This window comes from Sceloporus undulatus, chromosome 5, assembly GCF_019175285.1.
Source record: "Sceloporus undulatus isolate JIND9_A2432 ecotype Alabama chromosome 5, SceUnd_v1.1, whole genome shotgun sequence".
Lineage (NCBI taxonomy): Eukaryota > Metazoa > Chordata > Lepidosauria > Squamata > Phrynosomatidae > Sceloporus > Sceloporus undulatus.
This window is the reverse complement of record NC_056526.1, coordinates 2,771,235-2,794,421: the sequence shown is the minus strand read 5'-3', so window position 1 is coordinate 2,794,421 and position 23,187 is coordinate 2,771,235. Positions and strand designations below refer to the sequence as shown.

General features: G+C 45.2%; 1 protein-coding gene across 1 annotated transcript in view; it reads right to left on the bottom strand.

Annotated features, from left to right (window-relative positions):
* Positions 1-20,465, bottom strand: part of LOC121930857 (kielin cysteine rich BMP regulator) — an 86,936-nt gene extending 66,471 nt beyond the window's left edge. The window contains exons 1-5 of the mRNA XM_042467793.1: positions 20,340-20,465; positions 11,699-12,255; positions 10,467-10,539; positions 2,874-3,145; positions 694-877 (exon numbers count right to left, since the gene is read on the bottom strand). Of these exons, the coding sequence (XP_042323727.1) occupies positions 694-877; positions 2,874-3,145; positions 10,467-10,539; positions 11,699-12,255; positions 20,340-20,460 (1,207 nt within the window). The 5' untranslated portion in view covers positions 20,461-20,465. The remainder of the gene's footprint in view (positions 1-693; positions 878-2,873; positions 3,146-10,466; positions 10,540-11,698; positions 12,256-20,339) is intronic.
* Positions 20,466-23,187: the final 2,722 nt, after the last annotated feature.

Sequence of the window (23,187 nt, the reverse complement as noted above, 5' to 3'; positions counted from 1 at the left end):
TGGAAGGGATCCCCAAGGGCCATCCAGTCCAGCCCCTTCTTCTGCCCTGCAGGAATACATAGACTTCTTGCATGGCAGAATGGTGGAAGCAAAGGCTCAGAAGCAGTGTGCTCCTGCCCCCAACCACAGGAAACCTGAGCCATCTGAACCTAAATTTTAGGTGCTGCTTGTGACAATGTACAATGTGCAGGGTATACTTGCAGAGGAGGCAGTGAAACCTTCTTTGGAGGTTTTTAAGCAGAGGCTGGATGGCTATCAGTCACAGAGAGGGCTTGGGTTGAGTCTTCCTGCATGACAGGAGCAGGTTGGCCTGTATGGCCTTTGAGTTTCTCTCCAAACTCTTGGATTCTGTGATCCACTCCCTACCCCCATCCCACTGTGCATCCAATCCATGAAAAGGTTTTCTGGCACACAGTGCCAATGGAACAAGGACCAAAGTGAAGCTACCAGCTTTAGATAGAACTCCTGGTGATGCTGTGGTTAAATGCCGGTCTTGCAGCCACAAGGTTGTGAGTTTGTTCCAAGGGCTCTAAGGTTGGCTGAGCCTTGCATCCTTTTGTAGGTGGGTAAGATGAATACCCAGCTTGTTGGAGGCAATTGGCTTACAAATTGTAAAACGCTTAGGGAGTGCTGAGTTCACTGATACGTGGTATAGAAACGTAAATGCTATTGCTATTGCTGCTCTGTACTCACCCAAGCATCGTGGCCGGTCGTGGCGCAAGGAACACTCTGGCTTTCCCCGAACGCACATGCAGGTGGTGCATGGGTCCTTCTCCCAAGAAGCACCGTCTTCGTAGCGCCGCCCCTCCCAGAAGCAGAGCAGGGGGCGACACTCACAATCTTCCAGGGATTTCACGCGGACCAGGAGGTCAGAATTCTGCAAATTAGGGTTGAAAGGAGACGTGGGGCCAGAGGCAGTTGTTCAGAGTATTGACAGCGAGACTGCAACTTTTCACTTATTTCATTCTCACATGTAAGAATTAAATGACTTTAAAAGATTTCTCCCCACTGGGCAAAATTACAAAAAAATCTGGCTGTAAAAGGGGCAGTTGGGGGCTGTCTGCACAGCCCCATAGTCTTGTTAGTATGGAAAACATCAGTACCCCTTTGAGACTAACTGTGCAAAACAAATTGTAGCATAAGATTTTGTAGTCTGGGGTCCAATCTACACTGTAGAAAGAAATAATCCAGTTTGACACTGCTTTAACTGCCCTAGCTTAATGCTAGGAAATCCTGGGAACTGTAGTTTGTTGCAGCACAAGAACTCCCTGATGAAGAAGGCTAAATGTCTCGCAGAACTACAACCCCCAGAATTCTATAGCATTGAGCCAGAACAGTTAAAGAGGTGTCAAACTGAATTATTTTCTCAGCATGTTTTGGTTCCATGCCTACTTCCTCAGATACATGGAGTGTACTGGTGCCCAGGAAGGACCTTCATAACCATTCTGTATGAATCGCAATAGAAATCTAAAACTTGTGCATATGGTGAGGAGGTGACAAACTCAGTTCAGAATTCTGGAACATTTTAAAAATGATTTTTCATACTTTGGGGTTTTGTTGTTGTTGTTTCTCTTTTTAAAAAAATGGTTTCTGCAGAAAACATTTTGGTGCATAAAGCCCCAACACTTCTGAAAATAAGTGTCTCCCCCTTTATTTGCAGAAAAGGGCAGGTTTTTGATACAAATCTTTCCAGGAAAATATTCCAAGATCTAACCATTTACACTCATTCCTCCACATTCGCTAGGGTTAGGGGCACAGGACCCCCGTGAATGAGGAAAAACTGCAAATGACAAAAGCACTATGTTTTTACCTGAGAGAACACCTCTCTAGGAATCTCTAGGTCCTCCAGGGCAACTCTGTGGTTCACGTCCAACAGACACTGACCTTAGAACTGCGCTGCAGGAGCTACAAATGCCTAGTAGAGAGCATTCTCTCTAGGAATCTCTAGGTCCTCCAACTATAGAGTTGCGCTGAAGGACCTAGAGAGAACATGTTAATAAAATCCGTGAATAATCAAATCTGCAAAAGTCAAAGCCAAAAATGTGGAGGGATGAGTGTACTTGGTGAGGTGTCTTAACGGGTCAAAAGACTTAGGATGGCTTTGTTTTCACAGTATCCTTTACATTCATAGACAGAGGATCTATCAACAGGCCTGGACATGTTGCCTACAAATGAAGGAAAAATTTAACACGGAAAACTGTATTATGGAAAAGGAACTTTGAAAAGCAGAGAGACAAAAAATGTGTGCAAACGGCTAGTCTTGAGGCCTTATGCAATTTCATTTGTTTAGTTATCACATCAAAGGGTCCATGTGGTCCCCAGAGGGTCCCAAGGGAAGAAATGCAGCCTTATGACTGGCCACAATTGCCTATCTCTCCTTAACGATGTGGAGATGCCAGGACTGAACATGGGGACTTGGGCATGCAATGCCTAGGATCTACCATGAAGAGATGTATTTCCTATCTGCTTTTTTAAAAAAAAGGAATGCTGCCTCCCATATGGGAATCATCACCCTTCCTTTGCTCCTCTGTGCCTCAGTTCTCTCCATCCTTCACTGGATGGCCATCTGAGCTCATGGCCACCGTCAGCCCTGGTGGCGCAGTGCTTCAATGCCTGTACTGCAGTTCAATACCAGCAGAAGGGCTCAAGCTTGACTCAGCCTTCCATCCTTCCGGAGGTCACTAAAATGAGTCCCCAGCTTGTTGGGGGCAATTAGCTTACACTTTGTAAACCATTTAGGGAGTGCTTAAGTGCACTGCTAAGAGGTATAGATTCATTTCAGATCTAAATGTTCATCATTCTCCTAGTAATGGTTCTGGGGTTGGGCGAGTGGGTGGAACACATGGGTTGGAGCATCTCGAGAAGACCCTCACCTGCTCTTTCACCATGTCCAACATCGTCCCAAGCCCATCGACCAGCTCCTCCAGCCTCCGGATCCTCTCTTCTGGACTGGTCGGATCGGGCCGTAGGGAAGACCCCGGAGGTGGGAAGTCCGAATCACTGGGTTCCCGCTGGTAGTGGCGGATGTCAGTCAGGGCCAGCGGCTCAAAAGGCGGTGGAGAGTCCAGCTCAGGGAGATGTTCCACCGGCAGATCTGTGTACCGCTCTGCAGGGATGGCATAGGACATAGGCAGCAGGTCTGGCTCTGTGGGTTAGCAAGAGGGGGAAATGGGTCCCATTCCAAATAGTTGCAAAATGAAGTAGTTGCAAATTCAATGAATCAAATCCTCTATGAATTTTATTTTTAAAAAAACTCCCACCGATAGGTCACACCACAAAGGCAGCATGAAAAGGAGGGGGAGATGGTGGATCTACCAAAAACTGAGAAGGGATGGTTAACACCCCCCTGCCATAGTCCCTTCCCTCCAGAATGATGCGATTCAGATCCGTCATTCCCACTTGCTGAACACGCTCCGGAATTGATTCTTTCCAAAAGAACCACCAAAAGACTAGTGTCAGGAAAGAGCACGTTTTTTGTGTTTGCCTCTCTTCATTGTGATTGAAACTGATTACACTAGGATCAGAACCGGTTCCAAATGGGAATGACGGTCATATAAACCAATCAGCAATTTGCTTTCAATCATAGTGGGAATGAGCCCTAAATAAATATGCAAATATTCCAAAAGCCAAAAAACTCCAAAATCCAAAAGTTTTCTGGTCCCAAGTGTTTTGGAGAGGGGAGACTCAGTCTGTGCACGCACCTTTCAAGACACTGCTTTTGTCCTGAGATTCCTCCCTCTCAGGAGCCTAGCCCTGGAAAGATGGCCTCCAAATGGCCACTGTGCCTAGTATTTGAGCATAGCCCAAATAAATCATGGAAAAACCCCAAAGAAAGAGGTTGATGTTCATTATGCAAAGACAATGAAGATGCATGCTTCCTTTGTGGGTGGGTTTTGTTGTGCTAAATAGGCAAAGGGAAGAGAGCGCTCTAGGGTGCCAGCCTCCCAGAGTGAGAGGCACACGCCTGAGTGCATTTGGAGGCCCCTTCCTCCTGCCACAGAGGCAGCCAAGCAGAGCAACAATTTTGGCACAACGTTGCATTGCTTTGGCTCAAGGAATGGCTGGCTTGGACTGACATTTCGGTGCCTCCCTTTCCTCTGGAAAGAATGCCCCCCTGCAGGCTGACCTCCATCCCTTGCCAAAAACCCCTGGCTAGCAAGCAGCTGCGTGCCACCCGCTGGGATGGGCAAGGACCCCCTTATGACCTCAGAGTGGACGTCAGTTGGATATATATATATGTGGGGAGGGGGGGTGTTTAGAGGGACACACTATTGTGAGCCCCAATGTCAAGCAGGAACCCCCCTTCCATGACCTTATGGGGGGATGGAAGACAACAAGCCTTTAATTAGCAAAAGGGGCCCCACGCCAAAACCCTGCGGCTCATTAGCTGGGTGAAAGGCTTAGGGTTGGCACAACAGGGGGCACAGAGGGAAAGGGGGGCATTTGGGGGGCAAGAACCAAGCCTAGAAGGGGAAAGAGGAGAGAAAGAAGGAGAAAGAGAACTAGCAGCTTGTAACTTTTTGAGGGGGTCTGCAAGCATTAAGAATCACATATATGTGAAATTGAAGGCTTTCATGGCCAGCATCCATAGTTTGTTGTGGGTTTTTTTTGGGTGTTGTGCCCATGTTCTAGAAGACTTTATTCCTGACGTTTTGCCAGCATCTGTGGTTGGCATCTTCAGAGAAAGAAGATTCTATGCATTTCATTTTTTTTCTGCCTAAGTACAGTACTTTACATTTCTCCCTGTTGAGATTCATTTTGTTAGCTTTGGATCGGCTTTCTAATCTGTTCTGGTCATTTTGAATTTTGATCCTCTCCTCTGGGGGATTAGCTACTCCAGCCATAGATGCTGGAGAAACATCAGGAATAAACTCTTCTAGAACATGGCCACATGGCCCGGAAAACCCACAACAGCCCTGGTTTTGGGGGCGAGAATTATGGATTTTGAGATGACCCATGCATAAGTCCAGGGTAAAACATAGGGGCCCCTAACAAAGGATAGAAAGGATGAAGCAAAAACTTACAAAATTCCAAAATTCCATCAGTGATGGTTCCTTTGTTTGGTAAGAGTTAAAGTACAGTCCTGACGCACGGGTAAACTGACCCAGATTTTGAGAGTCAATCTTTGGACTAAAATTTCTAGACTCAACTGTCCTGGGCCCAGTATCAAGATTTTTATCAATGACTTGGATGAAGGAATAGATCCCCCAGAGGAGAGGATCAACATTCAAAATGACCGGAATAGATTAGAAACCTGGACCAAAGCTAACAAAATGAACTTCAACAGGGAGAAATGTAAAGTACTGTACTGAGGCATAAAAAAATGAAATGCAGAGATATAGGATGGAGGACACTTGACTGAATGAGATTTATATATGTGAAAGGGATCTAGGAGCCCCAGTAGACTACAAGTTGAACATAAGCCAACAGTGTGATGCAGCAGCTAAAAAGGCCAATGCGATTTTAGGCTGCATTGATAGATGTAGTTAGGACTACCAATAAGATTTAGGTGTGCGGGAGGTGTGATAAAAGTAATTTCCCCAAGCGCTTATTGTGGCACAGCATTTCAAGGTCCCTGGTGCTTGAGCCCCAAATGCACCCTGAATCTGCAAAGCTGGACAAGGCTTGCTTCCATACGCCTGGAGACTTAGATCAGATCAGTAGCAAAAGAAATAAAAAAGGGTTTGATATGTTTGGCTGGCTGCATAATGATGTGGTTTGGGCGAAAGTCAGGTCTGGTCTCATGACCCCACAAAGCCTCTTTTCCAGGTAATTGGTCAATTAGCACGCCAGTCTTTTCCTCCACCAGCCGCCAAGAAGTGTGTGTGTGTGTGTGTGTGTGTGCGCGCGCGTGTTTCTGAATGCCACAAAAGAGGTTAAGCAAGACAAATCTTTGAAGGGATCGTACAGAACTGCCGAAGGCTTTTTGCTGCCTGAGGCAGAGAAGCCAAAAGTGCCCCACAACCCACCCATCTATGCACCCAACTCCATGAGATGCATAGGACCCAATGGCCAACCAAGATATTTTGGCACAGGAGGCAGGGGAAAAAACAGTCAAATAACTAGACAAGATTCCTCAGTATAAAGATATACCATATATACTCCACTATAAGTCGACCTCATGTATAAGTCTTGGGAAAGTTTTGGTGCCAAAATCATGGATTTTGCTATGACCCGTAGATAAGTCAAGGGTAAAACTTAGGGACATATAGCAAAGGATCTAAAGGATGAAGCAAAGTAAAACAATGTCAAAGAACTTACAAAATTCCTGCAGTCATAACTGTATGTGCTTAGTCTTAAAGTTGGATGGATGAGGGAATACAGATGGTAAATGCTTCCAGGACTATACTCTTGCTTTTCACCAGGGGAAGGTTCCTTCTTTTAAATAAGAGTTAAGACACACTACTTACATTGACCCATGGATAAGTCAACTCAGGTTTTTGGGGTCATTTTTTGACCTAAATTTTTAGACTTATAAATGAGTATATACAGTATTATTGAATACTAAAGTCAGGATTGTCCATGCCAGTTCAGTTCTTTGGCTCAGTCATTAATCAGTGGAGATGGCGGTCAAGGGCCTCATTCCCACTACTTTTTAAACCACTTTGCAAATTGGTTTGAAGCGGTTTAAATGACGCTGGTTCACACTTGAGCCAAATAGTTGAAGCGATTCGGAGAGGGAGGGGGGGTCATGCGCTAGACCCATTTAATCTGCATCTGTTTGATGCTAAATTTTGGGGGGGATAAATCAATTCAGTGTAAGTGTGAACCAGATGTGGATTGGCATTGATTGATTTGCCAATGTGAACTACAAGTGGATTATTAGCTGCTGCTACTGCTGCTGCTGTTCTGGGTCTTTAAGTCGTTTCAGATTTATGGCGACCCTAGAGCAAACCTATCATGGCCAGATTTGTTCAGAGGAGGTTTGCCCTTGCCTTCCCCTGAGGCTGAGAGAGAGTGACTTCTTGCCCAAGGGTACCTACTGAGTTTCATGGTCAAGCTGGGAATCAGACCCTGGTCTCCCAAGTCATACTCCAACATCAAAAGTCAAAGGCTTTCATGTCCGGCATCCATAGTTTTTTGTGGGTTTTTCAGGCTATGTGGCCATGTTCTATAAGAGTTTATTCCTGACATTTTGCAAGCATCTGTGGCTGGCATCTTCAGAGAAACGTCAGGAATAAACTCTTATAGAACATGGCCACATAGCCCGAAAAACCCACAAAAAACCATACTCCAACACTCAGCAACTATACCGCACTGGCTTTAGCTGTTAGGAAAAATATCTTATCAATTTGCTGGCGTTTCACAAACCGGCCCTTTGGTGCCCCACTCTCCCTGATGGTAGAGCTGCTCCTTCCCACATTTAAATTGTATTTATTAATTTTCTATCCCATATTTCTCCCCAAATGGGACTTGAGGGGCCAATAATCTCCCTGCACCAGAGCAGGGCTAAAAGAGCGGATAGTTTGACAAACCCAGGAACCAAACCCCAGAAGACAAAAGCCTTGGCGCAAAGCCCTTTTCAGCTTCTTTTCCCTCTCCTGCTCCCGGTCTCTTTTCACACTGTTCCCAGACTTGGCAAATTATCTCAAAAATATTTAAGACTCCAGTTAATCTCTTTGATTAACCGTGCCCTTTTCCCGCATAATCCCATTAGAGTCTGCAAACCAGGACCTGCCGTTGCAATTTAGATCTCAGATGGAGAGCAGCAGCGGCTTATTTTGGGGAGAGGTTGGAAACTTGGCATGCTCCCCGCTGCAACTTTTTGTTGCAGTCCAGACTTAGGACCCCACAAGACCAAGTGGTCTGACCCTCACAAGCCCTACACACTAAGGCCTTTTACAAAAATATAACACTTTGATGGTACTACACAAAAACAGAACACTTTGGCTGCATCTACACTGCAGAATGAATGCAGTTTGACCCTGTTTTCATTAGTATGGCTCAATGTGATGGATTTCTGGGATTTGTAGTTTTGTGAAATATTTAGCATCCCCTGTCAAAGAGCTCTGGTGCCACAACAAACTACAAATCCCAGGATTCCATGAGATGGTGCCATGACAGTTATGACAAACTACATTAATTCTGCAGCCAAAGTGTTGTTCAATTTTTGCCACAGAATTTGATGTTACTTTAATTGCCATAGCTCCATCCTACAGAACCCTGGGATTTATAGTTTGGCGAGATACTTAGAACGCTGTTAGATGGAGTTACCCTCCTCATGGAGATGCAGGTTCACAGTTCTTGTTTCTTTTATGTTTTATTTGGATATATTTTTAATCTCTAAAATATCATTGATTTATAAACATATGTTTTCATTGGCAATTATTGTTTGTGTTTGGGTTTTAAGATGAATTTGAAACCAATAAAAGATAAACAGCTCCACTGGCTGCCAGGCTGTTTCTGGGCACAATTCAAAGTGCTGGCTATGAACTATAAATCTCTATATGGCTCAGGTCCAGACTAACTGGCAGACTGTGTTTTCTCAGTCTCTGAAATCATTGAGATTCCATAGGATGGAACTATGAAACTTAAAGTGGTGTCAAAGTGCCTCATTTCTACAGTGTAGATGCACCCTTGATCAAAGCTTGGAAATCTTAACATTGAAGACTACAATTCCCAGAATCCACAAGTTTGCATGGCCAATGTCCATGCTGGCTATAGGGTTTTGGGACTTTTGCAAGTTTTGCCATTAAGGGTGAAAATATCCTGCACAATCCATTGCTGTGAAATGGACTGCAAAGCTTAGAAAATAGGTTGCTGATGGTGCTTCTACACTGTAGAAATAATGCAGTTTGACACCACCCAGAAGTCCATAGCATTGAGGCATGACAGTGAAAATGGCATCAAACTGGATTATTTCTGCAGTGAGGATGCAGCCTGAGACTAACTGTGCAAAAGAAACTTTTGTAGACAAGGGGTGCATCTCCACTGTATGAATAATGCAGTTTGACACCACTTTAAGTGCTGTAGCTCCATCCTGTGGTGTCCTGGGATCTTTAGTTTGCCAAATCCTTTATCCTCTGCCAACGAATGCTGGTGCCTCCCAAAACTACAAATCCCAGGATTCTGTAGGACGGAGCCACGGCAGTTAAAAGTGGTGTCAGACTGTATTATGTTGTACTTATTGTTGTTGATTTGGGGTTAAGGAGGGAGGGGATTGTGGGATTTTATTCTGTTGTATTGTATGAATTTTACTGATATAAGCCACTTTGATCTTGTTGGAGAGGCGGAGCAGAAATAATAATAACAATAATAATAATAATAATAATAATAATAATAATAATAATAATAATATTTTCTTCTGTGTAGATGCACACTGAGAGAGAGAGAAAAAGCAAAAATTGCTTGCAAAAGTGAGGAAGTGGAGGAGATGCAAGTCAGGGTAAAATCTCCCTACAATGGAAATGTCAGCTTGGGGACACATTTTAATCTTCTGCGTGGAAGGATAACATTTTGTGTTCAAGAAAAGAAACACCTGTGATGGCTCAGACAGAAATGTCTCTGAACTGCCATCTGTTTGGCTTGGGATCTGACAAGAACGTCAACTTCTGTTGCCACCTCTCCTTCTCCTTTCCCTCTGTGCTCTTCTGCAGTTGCAAGGCAGCCCCGATCCAAAAGGTCATTTGGATCCAATCCAAGGCCCACGGATCCCACCCGCCCACAACGGAGGAACATCTGGACCAGCTGTGTTTGCTCTCCGCAACGGATGTTAAAGCCCTGATGGGGAGAAAACTGTCCCAAAGTCAGGGGTTTGCTCTGATCAGCATTTCTTCCATTGACTCCCTTTGCAAACGGATGAGCCTCCACTCCATTACAAGGCCTGGGCTCAGAAAGTTACTTTTGCTGTTGGGTGCCTTCAAGCTGTTATTGACAAATCGGTCGCAAGGTGTTCTTGGCAAGGTTTTTATTCAGAGGAGCTTTGCCATTAAAGCAGGCCCTTGATATCCTCTGTGGTTTGCTTCCAGAGCCCTCCATGGATACCAAATCTGTGGATGCTCAAATCCCATTATATACAATGGGATAATACTACAAGAGTAGGTCCTTGGTATCTGCTGGGGTTTGATTCCAGGATGCCTTGTGGAAACCAAAATCCATAAATGCTCAAGTGCCATTAGATCCAATGGGAGAATTCAAAGATATAGCCATGTCTGTCTGTAGAATCAGTATGTAGAGGGATCTTGAAGCACCTTTGAGACTAAATGAAAGAAAGAAGTTGGCAGCAAGAGCTTTCATAGTCCAAAAACATCTGAGGAAGTAGACTGAAGTGTATGAAAACTCATGCTGCCAACTTTCTTTCTTTCATTTAGTCTCAAAGGCGCTCTGGTGCCACAACAAACTACCATGCCCCAAATTCCATAGCATTGATCTATGGCAGTTAAAGTGGGGTCAAATTAGATTATCTTTGCAGTGTGGATGCAACCTCACTCTCTCTCCAGATATGATCAGAACCCTCTATCTCTTACCTGGGAGGTTGTCACAGTGCCAGGGACGGTGTGGGAAACCGCTGGGGGAAATCTCTGCTGTCTGCCAGTAGCCCTGAAGCAAAAGAAAGTTTTCTTCAAAAATGCAAAGGCAACAAGGACTGAGAAAGAGATGAAGACAGGTAAGATACAAGGAGGTGCACAGACAAGAAGAACTGTGCAAGGAGATGAATGCACTCACTCAAGTATAGAACAGAGTTTGGAAAGGCTTCCTTTCAGGGACTGCAACTCCCAGAATCCCCAGCCAGCATGGACATCTTGTTGTTATATGCCTTCAAGTCAATTTGGGCACATAGTAACCCTATCTAACAGCTTTCTTGGCAGGATTTCTTTTAAGAAGGTTTGCCACTGCTTTCCTCTGAGGCTGAGAAAGTGAGATTTGCCCAAGGCCACTCAGTTGGTTGTCATGGCTGGGCAAGGATTAACCCCCGGTCTCAATCCAAGCCCAGCACCCAGATTACTCTAACATGCTGGCTATTTTTGTGGGAGTTGTAGAACTGTAGCGGTTTGAGTGCTGGACTAGAGAATGTCTGTGTGTGGTGTGTGGTGTGCCCTCAAGTCATGTCCGACTTATGGCGACCCTAAGGCAAAGCTATCGTGAGGTTTTCTTGGCATGATTTATTCACAGGAGGTTTGTCATTGCCTTCCCCTGAGACTGAGAGAGTGTGACAGTTACACAATGTAGGGGCAAATCCCTGATGTAAGTGTGAACTGTATTCACACGGGCAAGCCAGTTCTGCACTGAATCTGTGTTATCCCTTGTTAAATTGGTATAAAAATATAAATTACCTTTTGTTTCAGACTTTGCAAGAAAATCCAATGCACTCCAAACCAAAACTGGATAGCTGTTTACACACAGGTCCAGTGGTGCCATCTGGCACTGCCACTGCTGGCACAAGGTTGCAATGAAACTTACTCCATTGCATGGATTAAGTCCATTTAAAAGTCCATTTAGCTTTCTTGGCTGGTGCCTCACAAAACTGCAGATCCTAGGATTCTGTAGGATGGAGCCATGGCAGTTAAAGTGAAATCAAATGTCATTATTTCTACAGCACAGATACACCCCTAGTGCAAGACTCAAACCACTTGACCACATTGGCTTCCATTTTGGGGACTACGGCTCCCTGAATTCCTAGAAAGGATGTATGGGGGGGGGGCGGTGATTGTGGGAGTTGTAGTGTAGTGTAGATGCACCCAATGCCTTTCAGTCTTACCAGGAACTTGCTGGTCTTGTCACCCAAGATGCTGGCAAAGGTGATCTGGAGATCCAAGGGCAGGATGAGGCTGAGGATCTCCTCCCCACCTCCTTTCTCAAAGACAAAAGGTTCCTGGCAATCCACAAAGAGGGATATGCGTGACGGCTCCAGGTTGAGAGCCAGCCGGATCCACTGGCTGTGGGAGAAGGGATTGCTGGTGGGGAAGACCAGGCGGGCAGGTTCCATGTTGTGAACGGCCCGGTACTCCAGCCGAAGTTCATCCGCTTGAGTGTTGGAGACCAGCTGCAAGAGCGGGCGGCCATCTCGCTTGAGGGCAGCTGGAGACACCAGGGAGATGAGGGTCCCCTCTGAGCCACGGCTCTGGCGGGCCACAAAGTGGAAACCCAGGGCACCCTGCACCGTGGAGAGCAAGTAGACAGAGTAATCCCAGGGGAGAGTGAGGTGTGGCACCCGCTGGCGAAACTTCCAGGCCGGCACTCCTGGATCTGGGCCCTTGGCTTTGGTGACCCCCAAGACTGAGCGGGTGATGTTGAGTGCCTCCAGGAGGTCAATGACTGGAAAAGAAGAATCAGAGAGTCATCGAATCATAATTGGAAGGGCTCAAGGGCCATCCAGTCCAACCCCATTCTGCCATGCAGGAGGACACCGTCCAAGCCCTCCCTGTGGCAGATGGCCATGCAGACTCTATTTAAACACTTCCAAAGAAGGAGACTCCATCACCCTCCAAGGCAGCGTATTCCACTGCTGAACAGCTCTTACTGTCAGGAGGTTCCTCCTAATGTTGAGATGGAATCTCTTTTCCTGTCCTTTGAATCCATTGCTCCATGACCTATTCCCTGGAGCAGCAGAAAACAATCTTGCTCCATCCTCAGTTTGACCCCCCTTCAAATATTTAAAAATATTTATCCTGCCCCCTCTTAACCTTCTCTTCTCTAGGCTTAACATACCCAGGGAAGTCAGCTGCTGCAGCAAAAAGGTCTCCCACAGACAGTTCTAAAATAAGGCCGGAGGCTTTGGACACTTGACTTTTGGGCTTGGACCTGGGAGCTGCAGTTTGAAGGCTAATCAAAAAACATCACATCAACAACGTTCTGTTAGGTTTAGTGGTTTCTGCTATGATTTCCTGATGAGTTATGCCTAGCCCCCTTTTTGCAACTGGTGAGCCCCTTTGGAATTTTGATTTGAAAGCCAGCAGTGCAACTTAGATAACCTTAGAAATATTTGTTGGGATATAGCAACTTCGCATGCTGAGACCTTCTAGTAATGCATGTCTATGGTATTTCATTGCCCCCTACTCATTGCCCCTCCTCATTTCCTGTTTACCCATGAGGACACCTAACCTTTTGTCTCAAGAAGAAGAAGGCAAGGATGCAAGCACCAAAACTTACCTACTAATCTGCATGCCTGTGTCCGGAGGTGATGAAAGGATGCCGGGGTAGCACCTTTCTGAGATGACTGTTTTTCTACCTCATTTTTCTTGCAACGTGAAGCTAGACCTGTGTATCTCTTCATACACATGATTTTGTAAGTAAACTTATTCTTTTTCACTTTTAACCAAGTGACTGTGTGTTTTTACTGGGGACACGTGGGCGGCTGGGAGAAAGGAGTGGAGCTAGTTGAAAGTTTTCCTGCTTGCCTCATATTCTGCTGAGTAACCTCTGCTAGTAAAATTAAACAGTCTTGCTTACTTTCCTGAGTTTTTAACGATCCTCAAGAAAGAACTACATTTCCCAACAATATTAGCAGCACGTTCCTATCTTTGCGTGCAAAATATATCCTGATCAGTTATGTCAGCCCCCCTTTTTTGCTTTTAAGAAGCCCCTCTCATCTGGAATTTTGATTTGAACCTAGTCACTGAAGCTGCCCAAGAGGATTCTTTGGATCCTTTCTTGGAAGATCTAGGCTACAACTTGAGCAGATTCACCATCTCTCCAACAACAGAGCCACCAGTGTGATCCCAGCCCCAGTCTTTTTGTTGGTATGCCACATCAGTGTGATAGCCTTGGCCTTCAATGGGGAAGCTTTTTGTCCCTTCTGTTTGTTACGTGCAGCCCAGACACCTCAAAGAAACATGATAGAAAAGGCTCCTGTCCACAAACATGGATATGAATCAACGGCATTTCCAAAAGCACTGCTCTCAAACCAGCTGGAGGCGGCACAGGATTCTCACAGCAGCCCACAGAGTTTGGTTGGATAAATATGTGTTAACAGCCCCCTTAAGACTCAGCCAGACTTGGAATGGGGCTGTAATGCTGTTTCGCCCACCTGGTTCTCCATTTCTCTTTGACTGGAGACCAAGGGCTATAACCAGCTGCTATGGGGAAGGAGCCAAGGTGGTCTCTTAAAGGTCTACTTTCCCAGGTCCTATCACCAGCATGGGGCAAGTCACACTCTCTCTGCCTCAGAGGATGGCAATGGCAAACCCCTCTGAAGAAATCTGCCAAGAAAACCCCAGGATAGGTTCACTGCCTCAGGGTCGCCAGAAGTTGGAAATGACTTGAAGGCATACAACAACAGCCCCACAGCTCTCTGACAGACCAGGCTGAATCCGCATGGGATGCATATGATGAGTTTGCGTATTGCATATTTAAGTGTATGTATATCTAAAAATATTTTGGTGGTGGATACCAACACAACAACAACAAAGTAAAACCCCAGGACTCTGTCGGATAGAGTCATGGCAGTGAAAAGTGATGTCAGGCTGCTTTAATTCTGTTGTTTCGCTGCATCCCTGGTCTCAAATTAGGACTTTTCTAAGGCATTTATCACACGAAGGAGATTGCGAGTTTATCCCATGAATATCCTGAAAAAATCATGTAATTACGCAAAACAATTTCACACAACATTGCACAAAACCTACCACTAAAATGCTCACAAAGAGATGTTACAAACCGCCGCTTTGCGGTGGTCTCCTGGTGGTGCTGTTTGCTCCGTGAGGGAGCCGCCGCAGCCAAACCACGCAGCTCCCTTACGGAGCAAAAAAGAAGCTCCAAAATGGAGTTTCTTCTGGCGGTGCGCTAATGACGCTGCGAGGCACCAATGCGCATTCGCGACGTCATTAGCGCCATGCGACGTGCGGATGCACAGCGTCCGTTACGTCAATATGGCGGTGGCCATGTGGAACGGCCGCTGCCATTTGTTATGGACAGAGTCCGTAACAGGAGTAGGGGCGTCTGGAAGAGACGCCCCTTTTTTAAACTGGGACGTCCTGAGGACGTCCCAAGTGGCAGTTTGTAACCCGCCAAAGAAGCATTAACACACATCTTTTTACTTTTGGGATTTCAGTGACAATACATTTCCAATATCACTTTATTTGAACCATTGCATTCATGCAATGACTCGTCATTTTTGCTTTACTTGCGGGATGCTTTCAATGCACTTTAATCTCTCTTTAATGTCGAATTAGCCCCAGGGTCCTAAGTCTTTCCCCTCTTTTTCCTGGATAGAAGGCCCTGATGTTTCGGAGGGAAGAGGGCAGGCCTTTCACCCCTTTTATTCCAAAGGCACATCCACGCCAGCTGCATCTTCCTCCCCCAGCAACTCAAAGGCTGAGAGCTGTGTCAAAGCGAGATCCCACTCCCACATTCCCCGTCTCCCTTCATTCCTCCTCCAACGTTGGAGTAACACCAGCTGGAGTTAATTAAGCTGCATTTTGGAGGGACTTTCTGGGAAAATGGCCCAGACAGCAGTGGTTTGGCCGTTTGTATTCAGTCCCAGCCAAGCCTTCTTGTTAAGACAAAGGGAATGCTGCATAGGCGCATGGAGAAGCATGAACTGCAGAGCCATCCACCCGCAAAGGGCTCTCCTCATTGCCAGCAGATTGGCCTCTGGGATGTCTACATTTATGGATCAATTAGAGAGGGATCAATGCTTCTTGACCTCCCCAATTTCGGTATGGGCAAAACCAGAATCTGCAGGTGCTTTTCAAGAACCATAAAAGGTAGGGTTGGAAGGGAACCCAAAAGCCATTTATTCCAACTCCTTGCCAGGACAGGTTGAGTCTCCCTTATCTGAAATGCCTCAGAGCAGAAGTGTTTGGGATTTCAGATGTTTTTGGATATTGGAATGCCTGTATTTGCATATACGGTTGGCCCTCTGTATCCATGGAGTCTTTATCCACAGATTCAACTGCACACATCTTGAAAATATATTTTTTAACATATACATTCCAAAAAGCAAGCTTTGATTTTGCCATTTGATATAACGCATACCATTTTACTCTTCAGTGTATATAAGGGGACTTGGACATCCATGGGTTTTGGTATCCATGGGGGCTCCTGGAACCAAACCCCAGTTTGGACCCACGCTATGTATATAATGAGGTATCTTGGAGATGGGACTCAGTTCTGAATGTGAAATTCATTCATGGCTGCATCCGCACTGTAGTTTGCCACTACTTTAATTGCCATGGCCCAGTTCTATGGGAATTCTGAGGTTACAATTTGTTGTGGCACCAGAGCTCTCTGACAGAGAAGGCTAAAAGTCACACAAAACTACAATTCCTAGAATTCCAGAGAACTGAGCCATGGCAGTTAAAGTGGATTATTTCTGCAGTGTGGATGGAAACCATGTTTCATACGTCTTTTACACATAGAATGAAGGTAATTTTATACACAATATGTTTAATAATTTTGTGCATGAAACAAAGTTTGTGCACATTGAACTACCAGAGCAGAGGTGTCACTATTTCAGTCATCCATGAAAAAAATTTGGGTTTTTTTTTTGGGGGGGGAGTATTTTGGATTTTGGAATTCCAGATCAGGTAGACTCAACCTGTACAGCAATACACATCTAAAGCATCCCAGAGAGGTGGGCATCCTCCCTCTTCAAGAACCCCCAAAGAAGGAGATGCCACTGTTCTCCGAGGGAGTGTCTTCCACCCTCAAACAGCTCTTGCCATGAAGTTCCTCTTCAGGATTAAACAGCACCTCTCTTCTTGCAATTTGAACCCATTGCTCCAGGTCCTGGTCTCTGGAGTAGAAGAAAACAAACTCACTCCCTTTTCTCCATGACATCCTTTCAAATATTTAAAGATAGGTATCACTTCAACTCATAGAGTGTATCTGTTCTTGAATACCTTCAAGTCATTTCCGACTTATGGCAACCCCAAGGTGAACCAATCGTAGGATTTTCTTGGCAAGATTTGTTCAGAGGTTTGCCATTGTCTTCCCTTGAGGCTGAGAGAGTGTGACTTGCCCAAGGTTACCCAGTGGGTTTGCTGGCTGAGATGGCAGTTGAACCTTGGGTTGTAATTCAGCACTCACTACACTACACTGGGTCTGAGTGCACAGTCTAGCACTGTAGAAACAATGCAGTTTGGCACCACTTTAAGTGCTGTAGCTCCATCCTATGGGGTGCTATGATTTGTAGATTTTCAAGGAGTGCTGGTGCCTCACAAAACCACAAAGCCCAGTATTCTGTAGGATGGAGCCATGGCAGTAAAAGCAGTGCCAAACAGCATTAATTCTGCAGTGCAGATGCAGCCTAAGTCATTACTCATAGCGCTTGGTTTCCAGACTTTTGACCATCGTGGTCATCCTCCTTTGGACATTTTCCATCCTGTTAATCCTTCCCACTGCTGCATGCGAGTGTCTTCATGACTAGTGTGCTTGCTCCATGTTATACTGCAGGAAAGGTATAAAGTGTCGGCAGCACGGGCACATATTTGTGTGTCTTTCCTTCCCTGTGTGCTTTAGCTTGAGAAGCAAGCTTGCCCTATATATCCTGAGTGTGCATTAAATGAAAAAACAACATGGAAGCAATGTGGGGAAAGACTACAACTCCTGACGGTGCTCATCAGTGGATTCTGGGAGTTGTAGCTCCTCAAAATTGGGGCCCTTGGGGAAGAAAGGCAGGATATAAATGAAATAAATATAACATTTAACTTCTTCCAAACTTTGCGAAAGATATCCATGTTACCACCCTCAGCTTGAGCATCTTTTCAGTTATTGTTTTGCTACATTCTTATGCCAAAATAGTTTCTCGGGTGACAGCAGCTAAAGCTGTGAAGTCAGAGGCTGCATCCACACTGCAGGATTAAAGCAGTTTGACACCATTTTAATTGCCAAGACTTATCCTACTGCAGAATCTTGGGGTTTGTACTTTGGTGAGGTATTTGGCCTAGTCTGCCAGAGAGCGCTGGTGCCTAGGGAAGAAGAGGTTAAGAGGTAACATGAGAACCATGTTTAATATTTGAAGGGATATGATATTAAGGATGGAGGAAGTTTGTTTTCTGCTGCTTCAGAGAATAGGACATGGAGCAGTGGGTTGAAGTTGCAGGAAAAGAGATTCCACCTCAACCTTCGGAGGAACTTCCTGACAGTAAGGGCTGTTCAATGGTGGAACACACTCCTTCCTTGGAGAGTGGTGGAGTCTCCTTCTTTGGAGGCCTTTAAACAGAGGAGTTGATCACATGTGAGGAATTTCTCTTAATTTCGAATGAAAAGAAAGTGGGGCCAGAATGCATTCACATGAATTCGCTAGTTTAGCGAAATTACGTGAACGCCCACTGCCCCAAAACAGCATGCCATTGCTTGAATTTGCATGTGGCAGTCTATCATGCAATAATGTGAAACCACACGATTGCGCTCAGATTGACTTCCCATTGCCTGAATTTGCGTGTAGTGGGTTATCATGCAATAACGTTAAACCCCATGATTGCGTTCAGTTTGCCATTGGATTATACTTCCAATTTCCCTTGTCTGATAAACTCCAGAGGCTGGATGGCCATCTGTTCGGGACGCTTTGATTGTGAGTTCCTGCATGGCAAAAATGGGGTTGGGCTGGATGGCCCTTGGGGTCTCTTCCAACTCTATGATTCTATGAAATGGTGGATGACCATCTGTCCCAGGGATTGCTTGGATGGAGTCTTCCTGCCTGGCAGAAGAAGACTGGACTGGATGGCCTTTGGGCTCTCTTCCCAATACATGATTCTGGGTTAACAGCCAGTGGAAGAGATTCTGATTAAATATTACATACTGTATTAGGAAGAACCTCCTGACAGTGAGAACCAGTTTGACCATGGGATATGGAGTCTCTCAGAAAGGTAAGAGAAAGGTAAGAGGTGACATGATAATAGTGGCGTCACTACAGAGTTCGGGGAGTGCGGATCGCAATAGGTGACATCCTAAGGAGAGAATTCAAAGATATAGTTGTGTTAGCCTGTAGAATCAGTGCGTAGAGAGATCTTGTAGCACCTTTGAGACTTTCGTAGACTTCAGTCTACTTCCTCAGATGCATTTCTGCCCATTTCTTTTTTTCTTTCAGCTAGTTTCAACGGTGCTACAAGATCTCTCTAGATACTGATCCGAAGGGAAGGCGACACTGCTGCTCCTTAAACATCTGATTCTTGGCCGAAGTGGACTGGGGCAGTTGCCCATCTCCCATTCAAATGCTGAAGAGGCGAGTGGGGTGAAGGGGGACAAGAGGTCCCAGGGTTGTTTTGTTTTTTTAATTTAAATTTACGGTAAATCCAATTAAAAAAATATATATATTTAAATTTTAAAAAAATCTTTTAAAGTTTTCTTTAAAAATGTCGCCTTTTACCAAATTTTTACTTTAACCACGTGAAACTGTGCCTACGCAAACGCACCGATGCTGTGCAGAAGATACTGCAATTTCAAGGCATAGTTCTAATTTTGCCAGTTGTTTTCATCACAGCCATTACCACGACATTCAATGGGATGCAGGAATGATTATTAATGAGTAACACTGGGAGGGGAAAAGGTAGCACTGTTTGGTGGGATTTGGATGCGATTGGATTTGCTATATGGCCAACATGGCTATCTTTAGGGATGTGTCCCTAAACCAAACCAAACCATGTATTCCTTCTAAGGCTGCAATTTTGCTGCTGCTGTTACTGTTGCTATATACCAATGCAAGCCTAGGCTCTTCTCTTTACAATGTTGCAAGGATTCCCCTGGAATGATTGTTATTATTTCTATTTGTATCTTGCTTTTTTGCCCCCCCAGAACTGGGCCTCAGAGTGGCTGCAATTTAAAAGTACAATTAAAAACACACAGAAGTGATGCATTGAATACAAACAATTTCCACATAAAACTCTGGGAGTGTTGGAGGGCAACATTTACAGTTTAGATGTCTCTTCCTAACCTTTCCAGAGTTTTATGTGGAAATTGTTCTTATGGAAGTGATTTAATTCTGTTCAAGTCAATCTGCCAAATCAGATATAGTGACAGAGCGGGAATTTTTTTCTGCAATTGCTTTGTTTCCCCCTTGAGAAGCAGTACAGAGTTTGGGTGTCTAGCCTAATAGTTTTAGCCTTGGGCTAGGACTCTGGAGACCAGGGTTTGAATCCCTGCTTGGCTATGAAGCCCACTGGGGTGGCCTTGGAAGAGTCACACTCTCTCAGCCTCAGGGGAAGGCCAGGGCAAAGCACCTCTGAACAACTCTTGTCAAAGAAATCATGCCAGGAAAGGACTTGAAGGCACATAGCAGCAGCAGCAGCAAGATGCAATGCCTGCCTTGAGCATCATTGCAGGGCTCCTTTGTGGCTCCATCCCCCCAAAAAAGGAAGGAAGGAGAGCCTTCCCCTAGATCCCCAGAGTCCCTGGGACTAAGATGCCCCCAGCCAGGGGGAGGATGGGAATTGCAGTCCACCCCCCATCCCTCCATTGCTCACCGTTGTCAGCGTAGTAGTGCAGGTCCTGCTGAGTGGTGGCCCCTGGGGCCCAAAGGAGGAGGAGGAGGAAGAAGAAGAGCAGGAGGAAGGCCAGCAGGAGCCCCCGAGGCCCCCCCGCCATGGAAAAGAGAGAGGGAGACCCCCCTGAGAGAAGTCTGGGGGGAGGGAAAGGAAAGCAGGGGGGGGCAGCTTTCCTTCCTTTCTGTCTCTCAGATGAGGATCATCCCCCCTCCTCTTTTCTTCCTTCCCTCTCTGTTTCAGAAGGAAGTCTCTCACTTTATTTCCCTTTTGCAGAAAAAGACCATCTCTCTCTCTCTCCTTCCTTCTTTCTCTCCTTCCTTCTTTCTTCTTCTCTCCTTCTCTCTTGCTTCCTTCCCTCCCTGTTTTAGGAGGGGCTCTTTCTCTGTGTCTTTTGCAGAAAAAGATAATCTCTTTTTCTTCTTCGCTCTTTCCTCCTCTTCCTCCTCTTCTCTCTCAGTCCTGTTTTCAGAAGGGTCTCTCTCTCTCTCTCTCTCTCTTTGCACTTCCTCTCCTTGCTTCTTTCTCTCTGTCTTCCTCTTCTTCTCTCTCCCTCTCTCCTGTTTTCTTCCCTCCCTCGCTGTTTCAGAAGTCGATCCCTCTCTTTCTCTCCCTTTTGCAGACGAAAATCATCTATTTCCCCCCTCTCTGTAGTGTTTTCTTCCTTCTCTGTTTCAGAAGTTGTTTTTTTCTCTCTCTTTCTAGCCTGTCTTTTGCAGAAAAAGATAATCTTTCTCTTTTCCCCTTCCTTCCTTCCTTCCTTCCTTCTCCCTCTCTCCTCTGCTTCCGTTTCAGAAAGTGCTCTCTCTCTTTTTCTCCCTTTTGCAAAAGAAGATCATCTTTCCCTCCTTCCTTCCTTCTGTCCGCTCTTTTCTTCCCTCCCTCTTTCTTTCAGAAGGTGGTCTCACCCTTTCTCTCTGTTTCACAGAAGAAGGTCATCTCTCTCTCTCTCTTTCTTTCCTTCCCTCTTTCTCCTTCTTGCTCTCTTGTCTCCTCTTTTCTTCCCCCTCTCTCTGTTGAGAGGTGGTCCCTCTTCTTCCCTCCCTCCCTCCGTTTTTTGCAGAAAAATCCCATCCCTTTTTCTCCCCTTCCTTCCTTCCTTCCTTCCTTCTTTCTCCCTCTCCCTCTCCCTCAGATGCCAAAAGGGCCCACTTGGGCAGAAAGGGGCAAACTTCGCTTGTTTGACTAGAAATCAATAGCCACCTTCTTACAAACCCTTGAATGGTTTTCTTCTTCTTTTCTTTTTTCTTTTGCAGAAAAAAAAAGAATCTGGTTGGTTCACTGTAGGCTTTTGGTAATTCTTAGGATCTGAAAAAGAGGAAGAAGCATAAAGTTAAATTAAATTAAAATTAAAATTTTATTTTTATACCGCCCTTCCAAAGATCAGGAAGTTATATAAGTACTGTACGAGGGCTGCATCTGCATTGCAGAAATAATCTGCTTTGACACCACTTTAACTGCTGGCTCAAGGCTATGGGATTCTGGGAACTACCATTCCCAGAATCCCATAGCCTTGAGCAACGGCAGTTAAAAACTGTTAAAGCGGATTATGTCTGCAGTGCAGATAAATTTTAGGATATCTCAGGATTATTTAAAAAAAAACAAAGAAGAGAGTCCCAAAACTTGTTTTATTTAATCTTTGTATTTTCTTCTATATCTCTTTATCTTTCTTTCTTTCTTTCTCCCTTCCTCCCTCCCATTCTTGATATATTATCTTTTTTGAAAAATGTGTGTGTAATGGAAAATCTTTAATAAACGTTAATAAAAAGCCTCTTCTTTCTCTCCCCCCCCTTTTTTTTCCCTCTCAGAATCCACTTCTCTCATCTGCCCTTAGAGAAAGGTAGTTTCCCTCTCATGCCAGATTTGGCAGAGACAATCAGTCCTCTGCCGTCCCACTTTTTCAGCTGCTTCTAAAATGTCCTGGTTTCTCTCTCTTCCTTTGCCCTCCGCTTACCTCCACGGCTGCAAAGTGAGAGCCAAGAGCAAAAGGACTTTGCATTTACCATGCTAGACTGTTACAGCACGATTATTCTGCCACTTTAATTGCCATGACCTAGTGCTCTGGAATCCTGAGATTTGTAGTTTTCTGGGATATTAGCCTTCTCTGTCGGAAAGCTCTGGCTCCATAACCAACTACAAATCCCAGGATTGTGTAGGATAGAGCCACAGCAGTTAAAGTCCTGTCACAATGCAGTATTTCTGCAGAGACTCTGAGGGACCAGGGTTTGAATCCCCGCTCAGCGATGGAAATCTAGGTGACCTTGGACAAGTCCCACTCTCTCAGCCTCAGAAGGCAGCCATGGCATTGGCCTCCTCTGACTAAACCTAGTCAAGAACACTCTAGGGACTTTATCACCTGGAGGATGGACTGGTAAAATCCCATGCAGAAACAGGATTTTAAAATCCATGTGATAAACTCCTAGGAGAAGGTTGCCAGAAGTTGCTACAAGGGTCCCTTTGACTTGACTTGAAGTCACATACCAACAACAACAGATTTCTGGACCTCATGCTCTTCCTAGGGTAAAATCCCCATTTGACTTATGGCAACCCCATGAGTTTCAGAGGGTTTTCTCAGGCAAGGAATCCTCAGAGGATGTTTGGCCAATTCCTTCCTCTGAAATAGAGCCAACAGCACTTGGTATTCCTCGGTGGTCTCCCATTCAAGTGCTAACCACAGCTGATCTTGCTTAGCTTCCAAGATCAGATAGGATCTGGCATCTTCAGGGGATTTAGCAGCCAAATGCTGATTTTCCCAGGAAGGGGTTGATTGGGATGCTGCTGCCCTCTAGTGGTTTGATGCAACAATGGTTAGATGCAATTGATGTACAGT